The sequence below is a fragment of the Hippopotamus amphibius genome, chromosome X (assembly GCF_030028045.1).
Source record: "Hippopotamus amphibius kiboko isolate mHipAmp2 chromosome X, mHipAmp2.hap2, whole genome shotgun sequence".
In the NCBI taxonomy this organism is placed as follows: domain Eukaryota; kingdom Metazoa; phylum Chordata; class Mammalia; order Artiodactyla; family Hippopotamidae; genus Hippopotamus; species Hippopotamus amphibius.
In genome coordinates this window covers 83,233,465-83,258,236 of record NC_080203.1, presented here as the reverse complement: position 1 = coordinate 83,258,236, position 24,772 = coordinate 83,233,465, and the positions used below count along the sequence as shown (strand labels likewise).

General features: G+C 36.6%; 1 protein-coding gene across 2 annotated transcripts in view; it reads right to left on the bottom strand.

Moving 5' to 3' along the window:
• The window catches only part of MTMR8 (myotubularin related protein 8), a 176,201-nt gene that overhangs the window by 86,616 nt on the left and 64,813 nt on the right, over positions 1-24,772 (bottom strand). The window contains exons 2-8 of one of the 2 annotated variants that reach the window (XM_057718611.1): positions 13,437-13,559; positions 11,318-11,480; positions 9,706-9,863; positions 7,002-7,130; positions 5,676-5,810; positions 3,095-3,227; positions 1,677-1,786 (exon numbers count right to left, since the gene is read on the bottom strand). In XM_057718611.1, the coding sequence (XP_057574594.1) occupies positions 1,677-1,786; positions 3,095-3,227; positions 5,676-5,810; positions 7,002-7,130; positions 9,706-9,863; positions 11,318-11,480; positions 13,437-13,559 (951 nt within the window). Of the gene's footprint in view, positions 1-1,676; positions 1,787-3,094; positions 3,228-5,675; positions 5,811-7,001; positions 7,131-9,705; positions 9,864-10,472; positions 10,686-11,317; positions 11,481-13,436; positions 13,560-24,772 lie in introns of those variants that run through there. The other variant, XM_057718612.1, reaches the window with a different exon arrangement.

Sequence of the window (24,772 nt, the reverse complement as noted above, 5' to 3'; positions counted from 1 at the left end):
ATATTTACATTTTATGTTATATATTTCTGAAATGTTTACTTCTTTGGTAATATACATGTATAACTTTTGTAATGAGAAAAAATAAAGATAATGAGAGACAAAATGAGAGAGGGAAGAGTACTACAGTGTTTTTGAGAACAACAAGAATTTCACGATTGCCAGGGTCTTATGGGCAATGGGGAGCCATTGGAGGATTTTGAGTTTAAAGTGACATTATCATATGTGCTCAAGAAAGATGACTTTAGAAGCAATTTGGTGGCCAAATTGGGGAGCAACTACTAGAGACAAGTAAACCAGTCAGGAAGTTATTATAGTACTTAAGGCAGAGGCTGGGGAGAAAGGAAAGATTTGAGAAACACTTTCAAGGAGAACTGACAGGACGAGGCAATTGCCAGATGGAGGGTAAGAGAGAGAATTCAAGGCTGACTGAGTTTTCAAGCTTGGGATACTGGGAAGGTGTTGATGGAGATGGGAAGCACAGGATAACTGTGCAGTCCCAAGCCTATCATTTTCATCCACTCATTTTAATTCAACCAATATTTATGAGGTTTTACTGTCTATCAAATCTATCCCTCTTCTCCATTCTCACTCTCTGTGGTCTAATGAAGTCAGTTTCAGAAAGGAAATACAAATGTATGGGTATAGGGCATGCACAAAAGGAACAGTGTAAAGAATGGCTACAACAGTGGGCTTGAAATGACCAAGGGGGTCACATAGTAAGCACTAATAATATATTACAATGAAAAATGTAGGCAAAAGGACTAGGAAATTGGAAAACATTAGGGCTGGATATTTAAGACAGTTAATTACACACACTCTTTAAAAACCTTTTAAGCCAGAGGCTATAAATCTCATTATCTTCAACTGAGAAAATGACAGCAGAGAGGTGAAAAGTGATTCTCTCCTTTTCTTTACTTCTACCAAATAATAGGGGTGGGGTGAAGAGAGCAAGTTCTCATGTAGGAATGTATATACAAAACTTCAAAATGAGAAAATGTATACACCAAATGTCTTCTTTTTTTTTAGCATCACCTAACAAATGATACAGAAGCCAGGGTTCTGAAGGTCAGAAAATGAGTCAACATAAATGTGTGATGAAGCCTACTTAAACTGCATTCAGAGGCAGACCTATACAAAGAAGTTGGAAAGGTCTGCTTTATACTCAGAGCTCTAAAAACCCATAGAAACACAAGCTCTGCATTTATTTTACACCCAGTCTTATTCCACTCGATACCTTAGAATCAACACAGAAATACATCAGAGTATTTGAGCTGGAAGGACCATGAGAGTATTTAAGCTAGAAGGACTATGAAAGATTAAGAGGTTTTAACCTGAGATCCAGGGTCTGTGTACCCCTTGAAATTAAGGTCTATTTTTGGTATGTATAGCCATATATACATTTTTCTAAGGGGAGAGAGTCAATCATATTCTCAGAGAGTTCAGTGGGCCTCCCAAAAGTTATACCATTAGGTTCTAGTACAACCACCTTGTTTTACAGACAGAGAAACTGAGGCCCAGAGAAGGTAAGAGATTTGCCGAGGGCATACAGTAAGTTAGTGGCAGACCTGAATCTAGAAACCAGATTTTTTCAATATTCTTTCCATCATGAATGCACTGCTACCTCAAGAGATCTCATAATCAAGTCAGTACAAGTTCTTAAAAGTCCTGATTATTACCTTTGCAATGAAAATTCCAGCATCCATAATAGCTTTAATGTGTCTCAACCACCCTGAGCTCTCCAGGCCGCTAAGAAATTCACTCATTGTTGGAGTTTTCAATTCACAAACTAAGGTATAAAAGGAAGCAGAGATTGAAATTCACAATTACCTCAGTTTATTCACCAAGAAAGGGAACAAAGTGGATCCCCATTTTGTAAATGAGGACGCTGAGGCACAGAAAGGTTAAATGATTAGTTGGAAACCACACAGTGAATCAGGGACAGGACTAGGGCTATAGCCTACCATATCTCCTAGCTCGGGTCTCTGCTTTCTTGAGTTGTGGAACCTACCCCAACCCCACAGAGATCTCTGAAGAAGAAAGCCAGAAGACTGAGTCAGCATCCACAGGAAAATATTCACATCTCCTCTAATTAGAAAACACATTTGATTCCCATCTTAACTCCTCCTACTCGTCCTAACACTGTAGGCCCTTAACATCTGTCTCTACTTCCACATCCCCACCTACTCCCTTGCAGCCCTGTGCTGTCTCAACAGGCTGAAAAAAAATTATTAGTTAATTTTCATGCATTTTGCACTGGTTATCCAGCAGAGGGCAATCTTTTGATTCAAAAATCTGCAAAAAGTCCTCTTCTCTTATACTCCTACTATAGAATATTCTGGGACAAAAAAGAAAGGAGGAAGAGATCCAAGGAAGAGGAACAGTAATATCCCAAAAGGGCTGCAGACTGAGAAGACAGGATCTGATAAGGGTTGTCCTGGCACACAGCATAAGTGAAAAACTGAAAAAAAGAGGAAATTCACTTAATGAGGGCAGGTTTTCCCTATGTGTGCTTGAGATGACAATACCACATCATGGAATCCTGGGTAGTGGCTTTGAGAGAAATGTTTTACACTGAAGAGTCCTGTAAAGCCCTGACCTCACCTTGCTCCATTCCCAATTATTTTGCAGTGATGACAGATGACCCAAATTGTTTGATAGCAGCTTTACTCCTTTCAAGTATACATTCTCTCCTTTCATTAGCACAGTGATGAAACTGGACTGCCCCCTTACAGCAGATTAAATGAAGAAGATGAAATAAATCCCCAATTCATTTATATTTATGTTGACCTACCCACCCCTACACAGCAGTCTCTGTAATTCTATAAGGAAAAATTATTTCCATAGCAACTAAACCCAGATAGACTCCACAGAGTTAAGAAAACTAAACATTGTAATTCCTCTGTCAGACCACAGTGCTATAATTCAGTACTATCTATGCAAGCGAGATTCATATTATAGTCAAAAATCTTATCACCTATTGATTCTGTTCATCTGGTTGCTTTTATGTTTCACCCCCGAATCAGGCATACTTTTTGCTTACATGATCATACAAGCTATATGCATCTCTCATCTAGCTCAGGTGAAATCCCTGTACCTTCCAAGAGTCTCTGCAGGCTGCTTCGCATCACATGGATGTTCTCAATGCCCATGAACCTGAAGCGAATGTTGGCATAGTTGTCTTCATTTTCATACCCCTTCCCAGCTGCTCGGTTGGCCATGGCATTTAACTGCAATATTGAGGACATAATAAAATAGATGATGAAAGAACATGGTTCGTCAATCTCAATGCTTCATTCTAAACAGTTTTAAATCTTACTCATTTAAAAAGAAGTTAGATCAGATAGGGCACATTGTGGAATGAAGACAATCTCACTAGCATGTAGATCAGGTATCTTAAGTAACAGAGTAGTATAGGGAAAGAGAAGGAGATTTCATGTTTTTGTTTTATTACTAAACCTCTCCTTAAGAGATTGATTGAAGGATATGGCAGCTCTGAAGATATCCGATCTGAAGAACCAAAATAATAATTTTGAGCTTATTATCACAAACAAATGTTTTCTCAGCTAAAAGGGCTTTATACCGAGAAACATGTGAAAGTTCAAAAATCCTTATAACTGACAAGCTCTAGAAAGAAGTCTAAGAACTTCAAGGCCAATTAATTATAAATAGCTACTCTAGAAAAATGCCTAAAACATGACTGTATGAGATAAATGACTTTCACTCATTGATAAAATTGAAATGGAGATACCAAGAGTTGTTTTAACACTATATTCAGCTTGTGGTAATCAGAATACTTCTAGGCCATATGAAGAATGTTGGGTGGAGTAATGAGTAAATGAAACTTGCAGAGAGGAGATATTAATCCAAAAACTAGAAAGCAGCCATGATACCTTCAATGATTATAACCATCTTACTAATTAAATAATTTTCTGTTGTCTGGGGCTATTTTCTAATCTTCCATTACTGTGCATTTCAGAAGATAGGAGGAGCCTGTATATGGATAGAGTGTAGTTTTTGTATTAATAAAAAAGAATGCCTTTAAAACCTCAAAAGCATAAACTAGTCACATTAACACATGCAGGGAAAAAATCTACATGTCAACATATTCTATTTAGAATTCAAGATATTTGTTAAAGGGAGAAACATGGTAGTAATTTTGATCTCTTATCACACAATGTCACAGCTTTCATTAAATTAATAACAAATGTCAAAGGGACACCTGAGGAGGTGTAAGCAACAGCCACCTAGTAACAAGAAAGTTTGTTATGATTGATGGATGCTTCAGCAAATGAAACAACAATTATAGCAGTCCCTACTCAGCTGTGGGCAGCAGTAGAAAGGCCAGCTACTACACATAGCTAGCTACATCATACCAGTATACACTCTTTGGGAATAGGACTGGCATATCTGAGAAACTGCTATATATGAGCAGCCTAATGTTCAAATAGGAAAGAACATATACTATTTACTGAGCCCCTAGTATGTAGGTGCCAGACACTATGCTAGATCCTTCACTTATATTATCTCATTTAATCCTCATGACAGCCCCTAAAGATAGGTACTATTATTATTCCCATAAGGAAACAAGTTCAGAGAGGTGAACCAATTTCAAGCAGGATCATATGGATAAAAGCTGATGGCATGATCTGACCCCAGATTTGACTGACTCCTAAGAATATACCTTTGTCACTACAATACAGTTTCTACTAAAAGTATGTATCTAGCTATCCAGAAGAGAAGTGTTGCTAGATATTTGTAGGCCCTCTGAGAGAGGAAGAAGGGACCTATTAAAAAGGACTTTTTGGTCTTTCGTTTGGACAAAGGGCACAAATCCTTTAGTTTTTCAAAAGCTTGGTGCTTCTCTTTACCATTTTAGGATTAATACTGATGAAAGACACAGATTTGATTAAACTTTCTAATCCCAGAATGTCAAATACAGTTATAGTTGAAGCAAGACAGCAAACTTCTGAGAAACTGAAGGATGGTACCTGAGTGGAAAGGCAAATTACTTTCTCTGTTGAGCCCAGTCAGTTCTAGGGAGCCCTGCAGAACAGTCAGTGAGAGATCCCCAAAATGGGCAGACATCTATCTAAGGCCACTATCTGGTTACAAGCACAACCAATCGCTCAACTCTGAAGTCACAACCACTTAGCTTAGGCTTAGAATCTAAATCACTGACTTAGCAATCACTAGTTAGCAATGAAACCTCCTAGTCAGCCACACTCCACATATCAAATTATAAGCAAAAGCATTTCTTTCTGGGGCTGTTTGTGAAAAGGACAGCCTTTAAGAAAAGGAAAGCTGTGCTTTACTTGCCTTGTGGGACACAATTAATTCCTCTACAATCCCTTATTAGAGCTAGACAAAGTACTGAGGGTCAAGGAATTAATGCAGAGAGTTTAGGTTGATCTGAAGACCCTCCTTTCTGTGACATTCACAGGCAGCGGCAAAGCTAAGTTGTTCAAAGCACCCTCTCACAGTCTTGCTTGACAGTGACAGGCTATGATAAAAGGAGTTCCAAACGGCTTACTCAAATGATTTTACACTTATGTTATGACATAATAAGCCCATATACACAAACGTAACTTTCCCATTAACACTGCAAAGCTCAACAACAGGGAGATTGCAACATGAGTAAAGTAGGAGTATTAGAGAGGTCACTGATACATAGATACCTTTGGTCTTGTGTCTACAACATACATAAACTGGCTCCCTGGGTTCGTCTGGCTAATAGCCTCTAACAGGAGCTCATCATCTATGCAGCGAGTATAAAATCCAGACAGAGGCTGGCTACAGCGGCAAATGGCAGCCTGTAAGGAAAAAATGTGTCAGTTGAGTGATCATATGTACAGGTGGTCAAAAATCCTCCTTGATCCCCTGTTCAGTGAGTAGAAGAAGAGGATGAGACAATTCAGGATAGTGAAGTAAAGATCAATGTAGCTCTGAAGCCCAGCCATTCCCACTGACATTGACCTCAGCCTCCTGCCTCCCTTCCCACTCCAGCATGTGGGCTGTATTACCACAAACTGTTGTTCAGTCTTTTTTTCTTCTACATGGCTAAGATTCCCAACCCAGTCTCGACAAATCCAGACTACAAGAAAATCACATCCTGAGTGTTTCCTTAATAAATTTCTATTTTCAATATGTATCAGGCTAGTATTTTTCTGAAACTTTCTTGCTTTTTATAGTCCCAGTAATATCACCCATATAAACCAGAGGCTCACAGTGACAGCATAATTCAAGATAGAGCAAAGACCTAGAGTCTCTTAAGAGAACAGGGTTCACTCATTTCAGAAGTTAATGCCAAATCAGAGGGCTCATTTGTTTCAAGCCATTTCAATAGGAAAACAACATAGCTATTTAGCAGGTACATCTGGTAATGATTAGTTAGTGAACTGCATTATACTTTGGTGTGGTTTTTATGGAGTCTGCTTACTTTGATAGTTTGACACAAACACACCCACTTGTACTATTGTACTCTTTAGCACTTGAATAGTTGCCTACACAAGAACTTGACTATTTGTCTAATTCCAGATCTCAGAAAGACCACAAGAGGCAAGAACTATCATCCCTTCCTATGGAAGGGGACTCAAACTGAGGAGTCAAGTGCTTTCCCCTACTACCCTAAATTATAGGAAAAATAGTGAGAAAGAATCAAGGATATCTGTGTTCTAGTGGGAGGCCACAGTCTCCAAATATCCTTTCGTACAACTGTTCCCTTTCATTCAACAACCTGCCATCAAGCAGGAGTCTGCAGACAAGGAAAGAAATAAATGAACACACTAAAAATGCTACTTAACATCTGTACAACACTTTAAAATTTACAAAGTGCACATATATTTTTCCTTCATGTGACCTACTTAAAAATGCCTCAGAAGTACTGAAGTTCAGATAAGTAACTTGCTTGAGGTCACATAGCTAGTAAGTGGCAGTGATGTGAGTTAAACCCAGGTCTTCTAGAGTCAAGTTTAGTTCTCATGAGAGAAGTTTGCTCAACTCACGTTGTTCTCTTTGTATAGGTAGGAGAGCACAGGCACACGTTCTTTACTTCTGAACTTTGAACTTCCAACCACCGTTCCCAACGTAACAGATTTAGGAACCACTATTTCAGGAGGGTAGGTACTGCATATCTAAAAGAAAATAAACTAATTATTTTTTACATTTTTTAACCTGCTAGCAACAGGCTGGAATAGCAATCACTCAAGCATTAGCTGTCTGTTATTTATCACCTAGAATCATCCATTCCTCAGAAATAAGAACAAAAATATCCTTGATTTAAAAAGCTCAAATATGCTATTATTTTCTAGAAAGGAAAATGCTGAGATATATGAGAACAAAGTGTACCTTTTGAATAACTAACATTATAGGTAGAAATGCATGTATAATCTACGCTGAAATTCCTACACTTGCCTAACAGAGAAAACAATGTATATTATAAACAAGTAGATTAAAACAAATAGGCTCAAATGTAAGTCAGACAGGTAAAGAAGGGGGAAACATGACTTTTTCTTAAAATGCATACTTGGTTTCTAATATGCACATCTTGAGGGCCGTTAAAATACTGGTCTGGGGGTAGAAGTGTTGACATTTTAGGTATGACTTACTCTATAAAAAGAATGATAAATTATCTCAAATTTATGAGCTTTTTGTGGTTTCCAAAATATATCTTTCCAAAGAGACAGTGACAAAATATTATAACAGCAAGCTGGTACAAGAGTGTAAAGCAATTATATTCCAATAAAGAGCTTAAAAATATTATTACAGCAAAGACCAGATATTTCCAAATGAATTCTAATCACTCGTCTAAGAATGGATCAAACAAACTAAAAAATGAATAGGCAAGAAAAGTTCAAGGTGGATTAGATCAGGAATGGCTCTATGTAACTCATTAAAGTCAATGTCTCAGAATGCAGAACATTTGAAAAAGTTCTCTACACATCCCTTTACCTAGACTTAGAGATTGGAGAAGCTGGCCATAAAAAGAGAAATAAATGGAGCTTCCCCTTCAACTCAAAAGGCTACACGTGTGTAAGGTGCCAACACAGCTATTTCAGACCTCATTTGGGGGACTAAGACACATATTTGAACTGGAAAGAATTCACCTCATCTCTATTCATTCCTGTCAAGTATAACTCTAACAAGCCAACTCACCCTGCTGAGTGGCAGTTCATCAATCCTCATATCTAGTGGATATTCAAAAACTGAATTACCAGAAAGTTATTAAAATTACTGTCTTTTTATGATAGTAAAAAGCTGGAAATGAAGATCCAACAATTCAGAAATATCACTTAAACACCCTATGCAGAAAAGTTATCATAGCAGGCCTGACTGCTATCCTTGGAAAGGCCAGCTTGCAAGGTTGCCCCTTGGCTTGTGCCTATGAACTTGAATTTTGGAAAGGTTCCCTCCATTCCCTCACTGATGAGCGACTCATTGTGCTTAAACTGTTTATACAAACAATGTGGTTTATGCTAAATACCTGCTTTCCTTGTGAGCATCTGGAACTTTGGTATACACTAAGCAGAGAGTGCTTATGTGACCAGCCCCCAATAAAAATCCCGGGCACTGATTCTCCAATGAGCTTCTCTAATAAACAGTATTTTTCACACGTTGTCACAATGTGTTTCTAGAGGAGTTAAAGCACGTCCTATGTGACTCCACTGAGAGAGGGCTCTGAAGCTTGTGCCTGGTTTTCTCCAGAACTCACCCCTTTTCCCTTTGCTGATTGTGCTTTCTTTCCTTTCACTGTAATAAATCACAGTCACAAGTACGACTATATGCCAGGTCCTAAGGGTCCTCCTAGTGAATCAATGCACTTGAGGGGTGGTCTTAGGGACCCCCAACACATTCCCAAACGTCTATATTTGTCTCTTTATTGAGACCTAGACTCAAATGCTTGACATCAAATACCTGATTTTTTTTAATCACCTGGAACTCAAGTCTAAAACTGAAAACATTGTCTGTCCCTCCTCTTGTGTTCCTTATCTTGCTAACATATCCATAACTACTTGGGTCCTCTAAGCCAGAAACCAGGAAACCTGAGATGCATACTAAACTTCTCCCTCTTTCTCCCAGCCACATTAATGTATCACCAGGTTCTTTTAATTCTACCACCTAAATATATCTTAAAACCATCTCCTCCTTTCCATCCATAGGCATTGCCTTAGTTCAAGTTCTCATCATTTCTCATATCACTCTCCTGCATTCCTAGCTCCAGCAAACCAATTCTCCATACCAATACCAAAGTTATCTTTCTAAAAATACATATACTTATAGTCCTTTCCAGCTTAAAATACTCTTGTGGTTGTTGTCCTCAGGATAGTGTTCAAATTCCTCAATTTAACCATGTCGGCTTTCATGATCTGAGTTTACTTACTGACCTCTTTCCTTCTCTCCCTGTATTAAGTTAGGATAGAATTCCTTCTCCAGACTATTTCCCAAAGCATAAGGCTGTTTTTGGCTTCCCAGTCTGAATTCCATATTCTTCATCTATGCTCCCATTGCACCCTATGCTTTAGACTATAAGAACTCTGACTTGGTGTTTTGAGTGCACTAGTTATTTAATAAAGGCTTGTTGAATGGCTGAATGTTGAATGAAAAGGAGAGATCATGAGTGACTTTTTTCCCTTTTTTCAAAACTTTGTTTGCTGATGTTCTTCTGTTTTAATTAAATGAACCAAAAGAAAATAACAATAACAAAATTACCTCATAGTTTCTGTTGGCATCTGTTATGGTCCAGTACCTGTTAGGAATTCCCATACGTCCAAAGTCTGATATTGGGTCAATCAGCTTCCATCCATTTTCCCTCATCTCTTTTGAAGATTTGGGATTATAAGAAAAAGCATACAGATCTTCAGGTAATGCTAGAGAAGAAAGATAGGCATGAAAATGAAGTAATAATGAGTGAAACTTAACACCAAATAATGCAAAAAAGGCTAGATTTTCTTCTCCCTAAGGGAATGTTGGTCAACAGCCCCTGAAAAGGACAATAATTTGTGTACAAGGTTGCCTTTATTTGTGTACAAAGAATAAGAACTGAAATACTGCTTCAGAGTCTTCTTTTAAAAATATTTAGGGACTTCCCTGGCAGACGAGTGGTTGTGACTTCGCCTTCCAGTGCAGGGGGTGTGGGTTCGATCCCTGGTCGGGGAGCTAAGATCCCACATGCCTCGCGGCCAAAAAACCAAAACACAGAACAGAAGCAATGTTTTAACAAATTCAATAAAGACTTAAAAAGTAAAAATAAAAATATATAAATTTATATGATACCAATATAAAGCAAGAACATTCTGCCTGGTTTCCTGTGAATTGCTGGATAATGGACTGAACTCAAGCTTCCAGGTTTCACATGCAGAGAAAGTGGTCCTTACCAAAAGTTTTTAACTTAGCTTCAATGTCCGACTTACACTACTTGGTGTAACATACTGCAAAACATTAACAGTGCTCTTGCATTCTACTTGTCAGGTCAATACCTGCTTCTGGCTGATAGCCATTTTTTCTCTTCTTCCTGTCAACCACATTTCCTCTCTTCACAAGATTCAACATGTAGTCAATAACTCATTTAACCAACTTATGTGGCAATAACTTTTCCAGAGATGGATGGAGTCTTCCAGCACCTTTTACGAAGTGTTGGGCCAGCTAACAGCCTCTTTCAATAGAGTAGCAGCAAATTCTGAGAAATTATTCTAGGGAAAGGGTAGAAGAAAGTGGGAAGGGAAATGTAATTTTAATCCACAGACTAGGACTTCAGTCCACAGACTAAAATCAGAGGAAGCTGATGGGTTAGCCACCTGGAGTTGGGGATGGAATATGAGAGGGTGAGGCCAGAGGAAGAAGGGATAATTGCATTAAGGACTCTGATAAACTTCCCTAGTTTGCTAATTGGAACTAAAGGTAGGGGTAGGAACAATAGGCCAAACATAAACCTTGCAGGACAACAGTAAATAAATTTTGCTCCAAAGCAGTCTTACTTCCCGAACTGATGAAAAATTTACAAGTTGATACTTAACAGGAAAGAGGGAAAGAGAAGGAAACAACATCTGTTAAACAACTACTATATACCAAGTACCGAATAAAAATGCACAAATGCATTTAAGCCTCAAAACAACCACCACAGGCAGCTTATACTATCACTATTTTACAAGTGAGGAAGCTAAGTTCAAAGGTTATGTATCTTGCCCAAATACCATGGAGCCATAAGAGGCAAAGCCCACATTCAAACTCTGCTCTATTTAACTCCATAGCCCATGGATCTTTTCATTATGCCATTCTGGGGGAAAGTTACAATGATTTTAGATAAAAACACTATCATAACTACCTGGCTGAGAAAGCTTTAGCAGTGAAATATAAACCTCATGGCACACAAAGTCAGATTCTAAAACAAAGTGGGCCACCCGGAAGTTCTTGCAGCGGAGGATCAGGGGACAACCCAGGCTAGTGATGGGCAACTTCTCCACAGTGGTAATATGATGCAGTGCAATCTGCAAAACAGAAAAGAACCAAAAAAATTCACAGACATGCACTAGATCTATCATTACCAGTGTGCCTGACTCTCAGTAATGGGAACAGCGTGGCCAGAGATGTGATCACATCTATAACCTACAGCCATCCTTTGTAAGGCACAGCCGGGTTTCTTTCAAACAGAAGTAAATAGTGGTAAAGCAATGAAAAGCAAATTACAGTGTTATAAAACTTCCTCTCCTTAGGGATATAAGGTTAAAAGATTTACAGAGCAATTGTGGTGAATTGGCTCAGAACAGATGGCTTCTAGCATGTTATGGTGGAGTTTAAAAATCATAGTAGATGATTGTCACAGAGGAAAATACAACTTCCTTTTTTCCTACCAAATCACTAATTCAGATGATTAATAATTGGTATTGTGCTTTATTGCTCACTAGGTGGTTTATGATCATTAACTATTTAATCCCTATAACAACACTTTGAGGTATAATCATCCCATTTCAGGAATGAAGAAACCAAAGCTCTGAGAAGTGAATTCTTCATCAGAGGCCACACAGCCAAAAAGTGGCACAAACAGGATTTGAACCATGGCAGTCTAACTTTGTTCAGGGTTATTTCTCTAGAAATTCTAAAAACTCTGGTCTTGGAATTAGGATTTAACTAGAAATATTAGAGGGAAAATTTCTCTTCTACATTTTAGACTAGTGCCAGTAAAGCAAAGAATGAAATGGGCGAAATTTTTACCTAAGTGACTTAGGGAATGAGTAGAGACTATAAGATTAAAGACTAAAGGAATTATACATAAGCACTGTACTGTAGTTACTACAGTTGTTTCCCATGGGGGTACGGGTTAATAATTCTGATTTTTTTTTAAACGAAGGATTATTAAATCTTTAGTCTCATCATTCCTGCTCATACTGATGCCAGCAAAAAAGAAATGCATGGAAAGGGAACCGGTACAAGAAACTGTAATACAAGTCTCTCTTTATAATTTCAAAAGATTATGATTCCATAATCATGGTTTTACATTTTAGTCTTTGATGTTCTCCTCCCATCTGTGTCTCTGATGATTCCTGCAACTAGACCCTGAATGTATTATTTTCATTCTCTGGACTCCCTGTCCTGTGCCTGGAATGGCCTTCTGATCATAACTGTCTTTTCTTTTCCTCCATCTCATACAGTCTATGCCCCATTTATTTGGAAAAGAAATCTCTTCCAGGAAATCTTTCAATCATATCCATCATCTAAGAATGGGGTAGATGTAGGGACTATTTACATATTCCAAGAAGGAATTTTCCATCTTAATTTCTGTCTTAATTTTGTCAGACTCAATTCCTGTTATGGCAGTTTTGTTTTGTTTTTTTAATCCCCTCCCTCCCGTGACTCCCTCCTGCGACTACCTCCCACCCTCCCTGTCCTGGCCCTCTAAGGCATCACTCATCATCGAGGGGATCTCCCTTTGTTACAGAGCAACTTCCCACTAGCTATCTATTTTACAGTTGGTAGTGTATATATGTCTATGCTACTCTCTCACTTCGTCCCAGCTTCCCCTTCCCCAACCAGCATCACCTGAGAACATTTTAGAAATTTAAATTTTTAGGCTTGAGATTCTGCATTTTTAACAAGCTTCCAGGTGATACAGATGTTCTTCATTTTTGGACCACATTTTATGGGTAGCAAGGCTTTAAATTACTTTCGGATGCTTACCAAGTAGGTTCAGAGAATGAGCAGAGACTACTTTACCTAAAAATACTGAGGAAAAGTCCCATGTACTTTAAGATGACTACAGTCAACAACTTGAGGGATGAAAAATCATATGATTCAATCTATGAAAAGATCACCCCCTAGAATAGATTATTTGAAGAAAATGGTTTACAGCAATTTAACTGTTAACTGAATTTCAAGAAATTACCATGTTAGAAAGTATGTACACACAACTCTTCAAGACCCTTTGATATTTTTTCTCATGAACATACCCATGTCTCTTTTCGGGCTGCACCAGAAGCCTCCACATAGATCAGGTGGGTTGCAGTGAGATATAGACTCCCATTAGCTGGTTTCTTACCTACATAACGATCCAGTAATTTCACATTTTCTACCTGTTATATGGGGGGAGGGAGAAAAATACTGATTAACTTATCACCTCACCACCTGTGATTAAAGTAGGGTAATTCAAAGCAAGACAAATGCTGTTAATGTGCTATAAAACATCTTTCAGGCTTCCTGTCAAGGTGGCAAACTAGTATGATCTGTTTCCTTTTCCTGAGTCAGCTCTGAAGAAACTATAAAAGTGAGAGGGAAACATGGATTCTAAGAAGGATAAAAATTCTAAATGTTGTAACTATGATGGGGTAGCTGTGTGTGGAAGATAAATAGGACATAAGAGCCTACTGAGGTACTATTCTTGTTGGAGGGAAGTGGCAGTTACTGTATATGGAAAAATCAATAGGGGTAAATAACATGAGATTAGATCTCAAGTTAAAGGGCAAAAAAATAGAGTATATAACTTTTTAAAGAACAGGATAAAACTTGATCTATCCAGTGGAAAGGAGAAAAGAAAAAACAAAACAAAAACAAACAAACAAAAAGAGTACCATAAATGGAAAGTATATTAAATGCCATAAATAAGTCCCAATATAAGAGAAATAACAAATGCACACAAATTAAACTTACCAGTTAAAAGACAGACTCATAGACTGAATTAAAACAAATACTCAACAGTATTCATTCTATAAGATATATACCTAAAATAAACATAAACAAGTTGAAAATAAGAACATGGAAAACATATTCTAGACAAATATGAACAAAGCTTGAGGAGCATTCTTAATATCTGACAAGATAGATTAAGAGAGAAAGAACAGGAGGACAAGAAGGTATATCTATCACAAATATATATGCATTTTACAAGACAGTTTCAAAATACATCTTGCTTGATGTACTTGCTTGTAGCAGAACTGCAGAGAGAAAACAAACACCCAGATATTTTAACACTTCAGTTAGGAACTGACACATCAAGCATACAAGAACAAAAGGCAAAAATGAGTAGAGATACAGAATACCTGCACAGTATAACTACACAGTTCAAGCTATTAGATATACAGATAACTCTATATCCAACAAATAAACAACATAAAGTCATTCAAGACAACTAATAGAACATTTCTAAAAAGACATCATGATAATGGCTGTAATGGAAGCCTCAATAAATTTGAATGATTCAACATTCTCCAACCATGATAAAATGACATTAGAAATTAATAACAATATATGACAAAACTCACAGCCAACGTCATTCTCAATGGTGAAAAACTGAAAGCATTTCCTCTAAGATCAGGAACAAAACAAGGGTGCGCACTCTTACCACTATTATTCAACATAGTTTTGGAAGTTTTAGCCACAGCAATGAGAGATATAAAAGAAAAAAAAGGAATCCAAATTGGAAAAGAAGTGAAGCTGTCACTCTTTGCAGATGACATGATGCTATATATAGAAAACCCTAAAGATGTTACCAGAAAACTACTAGAGATAATCAATGAATTTGGTAAAGTAGCAGGATAAAAAATTAAGGCACAGAAATCTCTTGCATTCCTATACACTAACAATGAAAGATTAGAAAGAGGAATTAAGGAAACACTCCCATTTACCATTGCAACAAAAATGATAAAATAGGAATAAAACTACCGAAGGAGGCAAAAGACCTATATGCAGAAAATTATAAGACACTGATGAAAGAAATCAAAGATGACAGAAATAGATGGAGAGATATACCATGTTCTTGGATAGGAAGAATCAACATTGTGAAAATGACTATACTACTCAAAGCAATGTACAGATTCAGTGCACTCCCTATCAAATTACCAATGCCATTTTTCACAGAACTAGAAGAAAAACTTATACAACTTATATGGAAACACAAAAGACCCTGAATAGCCAAAGCAATCTTGAGAAAGAAAAACGGAGCTGGAGGAATCAGGCTCTCTGACTTCAGACTATACTACAAAGCTACAGTAATCAAGACAGTATGATATTGGCACAAAAACAGAAATATAGGTCAACAGAACACAACAGAAAGCCCAGAGAGAAATCCATATACATATGGTCAACTTATCTTCAACAAAGGAGGCAAGAACGTATAATGGAGAAAAGACAGCCTCTTCAATAAATGGCGCTGGGAAAACTGAAAAACTACTTGTAAAAGAATGAATTTAGAACACTCCCTAACACCATACATAAAAGTAAACTCAAAATGGATCAAAGACCTAAATGTAACGCCAGACACTATAAAACTCTTAGAGGAAAACACCGGCAGAACACTCTATGACATAAATCAAAGCAAGACCTGTTTGACCCACCTATTAGAATTATGGAAATAAAAACAAAAATAAACAAATGGGACCTAATGAAACTTAAAAGTTTCTGCACAGCAAAGGAAACCATAAAGAAGAAGAAAAGGCAACCCTCAGAATGGTAGAAAATGTTTGCAAATGAAGCAAATGACAAAGGATTAATCTCCAAAATATACAAGCAGCTAACGCAGCTCAAAATCAAAAAGAAAAAAGAAAAAAAAAGAAAAAAGAAAAAACATCCAAAAATGGGCTGAAGACCTAAATAAACATTTCTCCAAAGAAGACATATCAATGGCCAACAAACACATGAGAAGATGCTCAACATCACTAATCATTACAGAAATGCAAGTCAAAACCACAATGAGGTATCACCTCACACCAGTCAGACTGGCCATCATCAAAAAATCTAGGAACAATAAATGCTGGAGAGGGTGTGGAGAAAAGGGAACCCTCCTGCACTGTTGGGGGTAATGTAAAGTGATACAGTCACTATGGAAAACAATATGGAGATTCCTTAAAAAACTGAAAATAGAACTACCATATGACCCAGCAATCCCACTACTGGGCATATACATTGATAAAAAAGAAACATGTACCACAATGTTCATTGCAGCAATATTTACAATAACCAGAACATGGAAGCAACCTAAATGTCCATCAAAAGATGAATGGATAAAGAAGGTGAGGCACACATATACAATGGAATATTACTCAGTCATGAAAATAAATGAAATAGAGTTATTTGTAATGAGGTGGATGGAGCTAGAGTCTGTCATAGAAAGTGAAGTAAGTCAGAAAGAGAAAAACAAATGCTGTATGCTAACACTTATATATGGAATCTAAAAAAATGGGTACTGATGAACTCAGTGGCAGGGGAAGAATAAAGATGCAGATGTAGAGAACAGACTTGAGGACATGGGGAGAGCGGAAGGAGAAGCTGGGACAAAGTGAGAGAGTAGCACTGACATATATACACTACCAAATGTAAACTAGATGGCTAGTGGGAAGCAACTGCATAATACAGGGAGATCAACTCGATGATTGGTGATGACCTAGAGGGGTGGGATAAGGTGGGTGGGAGAGAGGCTCAAGAGAGAAGTGATATGGGGATATATGTATAAACACAGGTGATTCACTTTGTTGTACAGTGGAAACTAGCACAACAGTGTAAAGCACTTATACTCCAATAAAGATCTGGAAAAAAAATTAATAGCATAATAATAGGCAAAGTTAGCATATGTTTGGAAACAAAGTAGCATATTATGAATTTAACCTTGGGTTAAAAGGAAATCATAAATAAAATTAATAAATATTTAAAAGGGAATAATAATACAAACACAACAGATGAAAATTTGTGGGGCACAGCTAAAGCAGAACTAAGAAGCAAATGTATAGCCTTAAGTACACTTACCATTAAACAAGAAACATTAATAAACTAATTAATCATTCATTGCAATGAAAAAAGCAAAAGAATAGAAAAACAAGGAAGACAAAGGACAGAAATTAATGAGCAGAAAGCCCCCGCCCCACATACACACACAACAACAACAACAACAACAACAACAAAAAAACAGAAAAGATGAACAAAACTAGATTTCTAGATTTTAATTCTTTACAAAGTTTAATAGATCTGTGACAAGACTGATCAGGAAGAAATAGGGAAAATAAGCAAATACACAAAATACAGAATGGAAAAAGGTAAACAATGTAACAAATTTCTTTACATGAGAGTGTTATGAACAATATGCTAATAAATTGGAAAACCTACATGAAGTGAAAAAATTTCAAGGAAAATACCTCAGGATGACTTAGTGAATTCTACCAAACTTCCAAGAAACAGACTACCTAATCCAATTGATTCCAGTTATTAGAAAAGGAATGACAGTTACTTAGTATATTTATGAGGCTAGTGTAATCTTTTTTTTTAACTACTGTTATTGAGATAGAATTAACAGACAATAAACTGCATATATTTAGAATGTACAATTTGTTTTTTTTCTTATTAATAATGTATATATGGCAATCCCAATCTTCCAATTCATTCTCCCCCAGAGGCTATTGTAATCTTGATTCTAGAACCAAATAGACAACTATAAGAAATGAAAATGTATACCCATTTCACTTATGAAATGTAGATGCAAAAAAAGACAAATAAAAATTATTTAGTGAATCAAAAGTATTTTTTTTAAATACACTTGATCAAGTAAATTTAACCCAAGAAAGCAAAGACAGTTCAACATCGAAAAATTTGAATGGAATACATCACATGAATAGATTAAAAGAGAAAAATCAAATGCTTTATCGCAATTGACAGAGAAAAATACTTTTACTTGAGCTCACTTCTATTTATGATGATAACTCTTCATGAATTAGGAACAGAAGTAAGCATCCTTAACTTGGTAAAGATTATATATCAAAAGCCTACAAAGAATGTCATGTGTAATGAAGAAACTAAATGCATTAATTTAAAATCACAAGCAGGACAAAGTGGATCCATCAATCACTGGTACTCTTTTAGATATCCTAGCCAATACAATAAGAAAAAAGAGGGGGGAAATTAAGAAATGCAAGGATTGGAAGTGAAGTGCTATATCTGGCACCATTTAGTGGGAAGATAATCTTCCCAACAAAAATATAATGGAAGGTCTTCTACCAAGAAAAAAAACAAAAGAATCATCACATTAATAGAATTTAAATCAGAGTAATTCAGCAAGGTTGCTAGATAAAATATCAACCTACAAAAATCAAGTGTTTCTTTATACCAGCAATGACCATTAAGAAAATACCATTCACAGTGGCAACGAACACCATTTAGAATCCAGGAATTACCTTAACCAAGCATATGTGAGACTTTTACAGAGAAAAATTTAAAACTCTAATAAAGGAAATTGAAGACAACTTAAGGAAATGAAGAGACACCCATGCTCTTAGAAGGGGCAACTTAATTTTGTAAAGATGGCCATTATCCCTCAAATTAATCTATAAATTCAGTGCAATTTCAAATAAAATTCAAAGTGGATTGTCCACAAATTTATTCTAAATTTAAATAGAAGACTATAACCCCATAAATACCTAAATAAATCTTAAAAGAGAAAAGTGAAGAAGAGAAGATTTGCTCTGCTAGATATTAAAATATACCCAAAGCCATGGGGTTAAAAAAAAAAGCCTGAACTACTAGTGCAAGAACAGACAAATAGACCATTGATAAAGGATCATAGCTCAAAGGCAGACTCATGTATGAATGGGAGCTTCATGTAGGATAAATGGGGCACTACAAATTATGAACAAAAGATAAGAGTATTTACTAAATGTGTTGGGGAAACTGTATAAAAACATGGGGGAAAATAAAACTAGATCCCTATGCAACATCATATACAAAAATGGCATCTAGATTTATCTATATGTAGGAAGTACAACTATAAAGTTACTAGAAAAAATGCAAAATACCTTGGATCTAGAGAGAGGAAAAGACTTGAAAAATTAATCAATAACAGAATGGGAGAAAATATGTAAAATGTCTGAAACTAACAAGTGCTTATTATCTACACTATATAAGGGGCTCCTGTAACTAAATGAGAAAAAGACAGAAGCTCTAACAGAAAAATAGGCAAAAACATAAGAACAGGCAAGTTACAGAATAGGAAATCCAATAATCATACAACCATGAAGAGACACTCAAAATACTGGTAATCACATAAATGAGAAAATTAAAACCATAAATTACTGCTTAAAGTCTGTAAGACTGGCAAAAACTGGAAGGCTAGAAAATGCCATGTGTGTTAGTAGGGTTACAGGGATAAAAGAACCCTCATCTACTACAAGTACCAGGGGGTGAGGTGGTATAGACAGACTGAGAACATTCAGGAGGGAAATCTGGTACTACATAAACAAAGTATAGGGCTGGCCAAAAAGTTCATTCAGGTTTTTCCATACCATTGTATGGAAAAAAACCAAATGAACTTTTTGGCCAACCCAATTTAAAAAGTACATTATATGACCCAGAAATTCTATTCCTGAAAATGAGCCCAAAGAAATCTTCATATAAGTCCTAAAGAGGAAATATACAAGAATGAGCATTTCCATCACTGGGAGACTAGATAGGTCAGATGTGGTGGACCATTAAGCAGATATTAGAAGAAATGGGTTAGAGGTACACATAGCAACATGAATAAATCCAAAAAATATATAGCTTACTGAAAAAATAAGAAACAAAATGATATACTGAAGATATTACTAGTTACATAAAATAAAAATTCATGCATATGGAACAGCTATCATGTTTTAAAGGACATATTCAAATATAAATATCACATTAATTCCCATTAGAATGCTTGCATATAATAAGGGAGCAAACCAGAAAAAAAAGGGGGGCTAAATAAAGTACAGGCATACCTTACATACCTTGTTTTAGTGTGCTTCATTTTACTATGATTCACAGATATTTAGGTTTTATTTTTTAAGCACTTTATTGGAGTATAATTTCTTTACACTGTTGTGCCAGTTTTTGCTGTACAATAAAGTGAATCAGCTGTATTTATACATATATCCCCATATACCCTCCCTCTTGAGACTCCCTTCCACCCTCCCTATGCCACCCCTATAGGTCATCACAAAGCACTGAGCTGATCTCCCTGTGCTATGCAGCAACTTCCCACTAGCTATTTTACATTTGCTAGTGTATATATATCAATGCTACTCTCTCACTTTGCCCCAGCTTCCCCTTCGTCCCCCACCCCATGTCCTGAAGTCTGCTCTCTACATCTGCATCTTTATTCTTGCCCTGTCACTGGGTTCATCAGTAACATTTTATTTTAGATTCCATTTAGTTTTCCACAAATTGAAGGTTTGTGGCAACCCTGCATTGAGCAACTCTATCAGTGCCATTTTTCCAATAGCATTTGCTTCTTTCATGGCTCTGTGCCATATTTTGCTAATTCTCACAATATTTGAAACTTTCCATTATTATTATTGTATATGTTATGGTGATGTGCAATCAGTGATCTTTGATGTTTCCATATAATTGTTTGGGGATGCCATGAACCATGCACATACAAGAAAGTGAACTCAGTCAATAATGTTGTCTGTATTCTCACTACTCCACTAACCAGCCATTCCTTTTTTCTCTCTTTCCCCCTGGGGCTTCCCTATTCCCTGAGACACAACAGTATTGAAAACAGGCCAACTAATAACCCTACAATGGCTTTTAGTGTTCAAGTAAAAGGAAGAGTAGCATGTCTCTCACATTAAATAAAAAACTAGAGATAATTAAGCTTAGTAAGGAAGGCACATCAAAAGCTGAGACAGGCCAAAAGCTGAGCCTATTGTGCCAAACAGCCAAGTCACAAGAGTGAGTCAAAAATTATCTGCACTCTGGCTGTAGAATTTATTTTAATTAACTTTGAGAAAAGACAAATACATCATTTTTCAACATAATCTCCTTCCTTTTCAAAATACTTTGTCCATCTGTGAACAAGCTTCTGTATTCCCTCATTAAAAAATGTTTTAGGCTGAGCTGCGAGCCATGAATGCACCACTGACTTCACTTCTTCTTCAGAAGTGAATCTTCACCCTCTTAGGGCTGCTTTCAGGGAACCAAACAGATTAAAGTCCGATGGACCAAGATGAGGACTATAGGGAGGGTGCATTAACACCACAAAACGAAGTTTTTGCAGAGTGTCGAGAGTGTGGGCAGAAGTGTGCAGATGTGCATTGTCATGCAAGATCACAACACAGTTGGATAGCAGTCTGCTGTGTTTAACCCAAAGTGTAGGCTTCAGCTCTTCAATAAGCAAATCACTGTAATGAACACTGTTGATTGTTGAACCTTTAAGCCATGGCTGATTTGCAAATGATGTGACACATAATCCACTGCATATATGTAACACATCTTCTGTAACCATTCGTCTGCCAATGGACATATAGGTTGTTTTCATGTCCTGGTCATTATAAATAGTGCTGCAATGAACATTGTGGTACATGTACCTTTTTGAATTATGGTTTTCTCTAGGGATTTGCCCGGTAGTGGGATTTCTGGGTTGAATGGTTCTATTTTTAGTTTTTTAAGGAACCTCCATACTGTTCTACATAGTGGCTGTACCAATTTACATTCCCACCAACAGGGCAGGAGAGTCCCCTTTTCTCTACACCCTCTCCAGCATTTATTGTTTCTAGATTTTTTGATGATGGCCATTCTGACTGGTGTGAGTTGATACCTCATTGTGGCTTTGATTTGGATTTCTCTAATGAATAGTGATATTGAGCATCATTTCATGTGTTTCTTTCCATCTGCATGTTTTTAGAGAAATCTGTATTTAGGTCTTCTGCCCATTTTTGGATTGGGATGTTTGGTTTTTTTTATTTTGTTCTGTTTTTCTTCTTTTTATGTTGAGCTGAATGAGCTGCTTGTATATTTTGGAGATTAATCTTCTGTCAGTTGCTTCATTTGCAAGTATTTTCTCCCATTCTGAGGGCTGTCTTCCTGTCTTCTTTATGGGATCTTTTGCTGTGCAAAAACTTTTAAGTTTCATTAGGTCCCCTTTCTTTATTTTTGTTTTTCTGTCCATTATTCTAGGAGGTGGGTCAGAAAGGATCTTGCTTTCATATATGTCATGGAGTGTTCTGTCTATGTTTTCCTCTAAGAGTTTTATAGTATCTGGCCTTACATTTAGATCTTTTATCCATTTTGAGTTTATTTTTGTGTATGGTGTTAGGGAGTGTTGTAATTACATTCTTTTACATGTAGCTGTCCAATTTTCCCAGCACCACTTATTGAAGAGACTGTGATTTCCCCATTGTATATTCTTGCCTCCTTTGCAAAAGATAAGGTGCCCATATGTGTGGGGGTTTACCTCTGGGACGTCTATTCTGTTCCATTGATCTATATTTCTGTTTTTGTGCCAGTCCATACTGTCTTGATTACTGTAGCCTGGTAGTATAGTTTGAAGTCAGGGAACCTCATTCCTCCAGCTCTGTCTTTCCTTCTCAAGACTGCTTTGGCTCTTTGGCTTCTTTTGCATTTCCATACAAATTGTAAAATTTCTTGTTCTAGTTCTGTGAAAAATGCTATTGGCAATTTGATAGGGATTGCACTGAATCTGTACATTACTTTGGGTAGTATAGTCATTTTCCCAATGTTGACTCTTCCAATCCAAGAACATGGTATGTCTCTCCATCTGTTTCTGTGATCTTTGATTTCTTTCATCAGTGTCTTATAGTTTTCTGCATACAAGCCTTCTGCCACCTTAGGTAGGTTTACTCCTAGGTATTTTATGCTTTTTGTTGCAATGGTAAATGGGAGTGTTTCCTTAATTTCTCTGATTTTTTTGTTGTTCATGTATAGGAATGCAAGAAATTTCTGTGCAGTTATTTTGTATCCTGCTACTCTACTAAATTAATCGATTGGCACTGGTAGTTTTCTGGTAGCATCTTTAGGGTTTCCTATGTATAATATGATGTCATCTGCAAAGAGTGACAATTTTACTTCTTCTTTTCCAATTTGGTTTCCTTTTACTTCGTTTTCTTCTCTGATTGCTGTGGCTAAAGCTTCCAAAACTATGTTGAATAATAGTGGTGAAAGTGGGCACCCTTGGCTCGTACCTGATCTTACAGGGGATGCTTTCAATGTTTCACCATTTAGAATGATACTGGCCTTTGGTTTGTCATATGTGCTTTTTATTATGTTGAAGTAGTTTCCTTCTATGCCCACTTCCTGGAATGTTTTTTTATCAAGAATGGATGTTGAATTTTGTCAAAAGCTTTTTCTGCAACTAATGAGAGTATCATATGGTTTTTATCCTTCAATTTGTTAATATGGTGTATCACATTGATTGATTTGTGTATATTGAAGAATCCTTGCATTCCAGGAATAAATCCCACTTGATCATACTGTATGATATTTTTAATGTGCTGCTGGATTTTGTTTGCTAGTGTTTATTTTAGGAATTTTGCATCTATATTCATCAGTGATATTGGCCTGTTAGTTTCTTTTTGTGTGTGACATCTTTGGGTTTGGTATCAGTGTGATGGTGGCCTCGTAGAATGAGTCTGGCAGTGTTCCTCCTTCTGCTATATTTTGGAAGATTTTGAGAAGTATAGGTGTTAGGGCCTCTCTAAATGTTTGATAGAATTCATCTGTGAAGCCATCTGGCCCTGGGCTTTTGTGTGTTGGAATATTTTTAATCACACTTTCAATTTCAGTGCCTGTGATTGGTCTGTTAATATTTTCTATATCTTCCTGGTTCAGTCTTGGAAGACTGTACTTTTCTAAGATTTTCTTCCATTTCTTCCAGGTTGTCCAATTTATTGGCGTTTATTTGCTTGCAGTAGACTCTCATGATCTTTTGTATTTCTCCAGGCAGGTGTTGCTTCTAATTTTCATTTCAAATTTGGTTGATTTCCATCTTCTCCCTTTTTTTCCTGATGACCCTTGGCTAACGGTTTATCAATTTTGTTTACTATCTCAAAGAACCAGCTTTTAATTTTTTTGATCTTTCCTATTGTTTCCTTCATTTAATTTTTTGTTTATTTCTGATCTGATCTTTATTACTTCTTTCTTTCTACTAACTTTGGGGGTATTTTTGTGCTTCTTTCTCTAATTATTTTAGGTGTAAGGTCAGGTTGTTTATTCGATATTTTCCTTGTTTCTTGAGGTAGGATTGTATACTAAAATTTCCCACTTAAAACTTATTTTGCTGCATCCCATAGGTTTTGGGTAGTTGAATTTTCATTGTCATTTGTTCTAGGTATTTTTTGATTTCTTCAGTGATCTTTTGGTTGTTTAAATGCGTATTGTTTAGCCTCCATGTGTTTGTATTTTTTACAGTTTTTTTTTTTTCCTGTAAATGATTTCCACTCTCACAGCGTTGTGGTTTGAAAGGATGCTTGATATGAATTCAATTTTCTTAAATTTACTGAGGCTTAATTTGTGACCCAATATGTGATCTATTCTGGAGAATGTTCTGTGC